Source organism: Emiliania huxleyi (genome assembly GCF_000372725.1).
Source record: "Emiliania huxleyi CCMP1516 chromosome Unknown EMIHUscaffold_1596, whole genome shotgun sequence".
NCBI lineage: Eukaryota > Haptophyta > Isochrysidales > Noelaerhabdaceae > Emiliania > Emiliania huxleyi.
In genome coordinates this window covers 588-3,956 of record NW_005200986.1, presented here as the reverse complement: position 1 = coordinate 3,956, position 3,369 = coordinate 588, and the positions used below count along the sequence as shown (strand labels likewise).

Sequence of the window (3,369 nt, the reverse complement as noted above, 5' to 3'; positions counted from 1 at the left end):
ACCCCGCACCGTCCGCTGTGTCCCCGTCTTTGTCCGGAGTGAAAAGTCCAACGCGCTCGTCGGTGACGGCTTCCTCCAACCTGCGCCGCGCTCGGCGAACCTCGACAGCGCCCTTGGTGGCATGCAGCTCTTTGCGCCTGGAAGCCTGGAGTGAAGCTCCTCTGCTGCTCACACACTCTGCACAGTTGACACAGCCTACTGTGCGGCTGCCACAGCTGTGACAGCGATGGGCTCGCCCTCACTGGCCCTCAGTCACTTGTGCTGCGGCTTGTGTGAGCAACACTGCTCGGCGACTGCCGGCACGCTGTGTGTGAGACCATGGGTGGGTGTGAGGTAAAACCACGCTACCAGCCTACCAGCGCTTGGTCACATCAGCCCTGAGGTCAGATTCTTCTCCTCTGTTGATGGTAACACTTGTCTACTCGCTGGAGCCGAGCAGGAGGGCCTGTGAGCAAAGTCCGAACGCAAAAGCGAGCACAAAAAATCTCGACCGGAAGTCCGGAAGTCAAAGCGTACTTTCGCCGATTTTGGGCTTCGCCGATGCAAATGCTTCTCGCAAAGGCGCTGCTCCTCTACTCCACTTGCCTCGTGCGCGCCCACTTCCAGCTCGCTAGCGGCGCCACCGCGGGGCCTCGCTATGCCGACATGCAGTCGGCGCTGGATGTGCTCGACATAACCCGCTCGCAAAGCGCCGACCGCGTCGCTCTGTGCGACCACCCGTTTTTTTGGGTCAAGTTCATGGCCCCTCCGAACTACAAGCTGATGGTCGGAGGGGTCGTGCCCGTGATTGAACGCTTTTGGGATACCCGCGTGGCGGCGGCCGTCATTGGTCCAGGCCTCACCGGCGGGGAGGCGGCGAAGCTGCCACAGGCGATTCAAGACCAAGTTCCCACGGGAATGGGCGCCTACGCCATCCCGGGAATTCCCGATCAATCGTCGTGCTTGCCAGGCGGCGGCGGCGGCGACGGGTGCACGTGCCACTTTCTCGAGGACCGGGTGTCCCTCTTCTCGTATAAGTCGGTCGGGCCCGAGGCGGCGCCCTTTGCCACGCATTTCGACTGGCCGACGAAGCGCTGCCACTACCACGAGGAGTGGGCGGGCTCAGATATGTGGGTCGTGCAGGACAAGCACGTCGAGCTGGCGGCGCCCGGCCTGCACTACATTGTGTTCTGGCCCCCCGGAGACCAGGTCCTCGGCCCGCCCACGGCCACCGCGAAGTTTGGAGCCGTCTTCGGCGACGTGGGCCAGTCTGAGGCGTTCCACGGCGCGATGGCGCCGATCAGCGACTGCGTGCAGACGCACAACCAGTTCAACGAGAACGACTGCCATGCGGGAGGCGGCGAGGCAGACGCGGGAGGCGGCGAGGCAGACGCGGGAGGCTGCCCCCTCGAGGGGTGCCCCTGGAGCCCCGGCTGCAGCGAGATCCCTGCTTGCCCTCGCCTCGCGCGGCGGCTGGCCGACGCGGTAAGCAACCAGTTCCCCCCGTGCGCTGGCTTCTACGGCGCGGCTTTCCCCAACGCCTACTCGTGCCTGGCGGGCTCATCGTCGGACACCGCCGTGTGCAACACGCTTTGCGGCAACCAGGGCTCTTGCGGCACGGGCAACGTGAATTGCGAGAGCCCCGACTCTCTCTGCGGCGCAACCTGCGCTCGAGCCGCCTGCGGCATGGGCCAGGGCGAGGATGGCGTGCAGGGCCCCGACGGCCCCGCTTGCGACATCGACCCCTTGTGCGAGTCCGAGCGGCGGCGCAAGCGGTCGCTCCTGTTTGCCAGCATAATTGATGACACCACCGAAGCTGACACCGAGGTCTGCCCAGCGACATGCTCAGGCGAGTACCCGATGGCCGTCGCGGACGGGGACGAGCACTCAGACGTTGGGAGCGCGCCCGTCCACTCGCACGGTCGCCCCATCCAGTGCACGCCCAACTTCGCCACTGACCAAGTCCCCTGCGCCTTCGAGTATGCGGGCATCTTTGAGGTGCCCGCCGCCGGCACCTACGAGCTCCGGTTCGCGAAGGAGGGCGGCGTGTACGGCGCGGGCGACGCGTCGATCAAGCTCGCGATGAGTGGCCCGTTCGACGGAGTGCTCACCGAGGACGCGCTCATCGCGGGGCACGAGAAGCTCGGCGGCTGCAACATCGAGGTCGTCGAAGAATTTGACTGGACGCAGATGATCCTGGGCGCGGACGGCGAAGACGCGGGCCAACCCGCGACAGGCGGCCCTCCCGCCGGCGACGTTTCGTGCCCCATCCCGGGATGCCCCGGAACATCACCCGGGTGTTCGGCGGAGGGTGTGCCGGAGGCGTGCAAGGGCGGCCGCCGCCAGCTGCTCCATTCGGGCAGGCCGCTCTTCCGCGGCCGCTCCATGGGCGGCCACACCACTGGGATGCCTGAGATCTGCTGGGACGAGTCGATCACGCTCCCGGAGTGCACCGGCGGCGAGATGCCAGCGGGGGCGCAGGCTTGCAACCTCATGTTCTCAATGGGCGCCGAGTACTCCTCGCTCTACGTGGAGCTGCCCAGCCCGGGCGCCTACGCGTTTTTTGCGGAGCACGACATGAACGAGTTCAAGGTTGACTCGCTCCACACGCCCAATGGAAGCGTGCCGGTTGCCATCTCAGTTGTTGGCGGCGGCCACGCTCACGCCCCCCACTGAGCGCCATGGTTCGGTTCTGTCGTGGTGTACGTAGTACGTACGTGCTTATACTCGTGCAGGACTCGTGCGGTACACTGCTTGTCCTACTTCAGTACCACCGAGCAGAAGCACCCCTGTCTGTGTCTGTGACTCTCTGCGATTCCGATAGACGATAGTGGATATAGAGGGAGACAGCGTCCTGTCCTAAATTCTGCGAAGGAGGTTTCACGGCATCGCTGCCAGAAAGAAAGAAACACACGCCCGAGGGAGGGATGGGCATCGCTGCCTAGAAGGACCGGTTGCGGAATTCTTTATTCCGTGCCTAGTGTCGTGCGAGGGAGTTGGCTTGTAAAATTCTTTATTCAAACGCTAAAGAAAGAAAGAAAGAAAACAGAGTCGGCAAATAAAATTCTTTTTGCCCGGCCGCGCGCAGCGCTAATCGGGCGTCCTTTGCTCCTCCGCGAGCTGTATAGACCCTTTCGACAAAGATTTTGCCCTGCGCCCGCGATGGAGGCCTTTTTGAGCGTCCGTCGCCAGCTCGCTCCTGGCGGCCCGACTGTGGCCGGCGATCCGCGAGAGTCGACTCCTGGGCGTGTTCCATGGTCCCGCGCCTGGATTCCGGCCCGGGAGGCTCTCGAGCGGCACACTGGTGACTCGCTGCTCGACGCTCTCGTTCAAGCGTCGACCGGACACAACGCCGCTCGTAGGCCGCCACGTCCAGGCTGGTCGGCATCT

At 64.4% G+C, this 3,369-nt stretch overlaps 1 protein-coding gene across 1 annotated transcript; it reads left to right on the top strand.

Moving 5' to 3' along the window:
* Positions 1-540: 540 nt before the first annotated feature.
* On the top strand, positions 541-2,789 carry EMIHUDRAFT_460641 (hypothetical protein; the record flags this gene model as incomplete). Its single annotated transcript, XM_005785665.1, has 1 exon — positions 541-2,789. The coding sequence occupies one exon, from the start codon at positions 541-543 to the stop codon at positions 2,653-2,655; it is 2,115 nt and encodes a 704-aa protein (XP_005785722.1). The 3' UTR covers positions 2,656-2,789.
* Between the last annotated feature and the right edge of the window lie 580 nt (positions 2,790-3,369).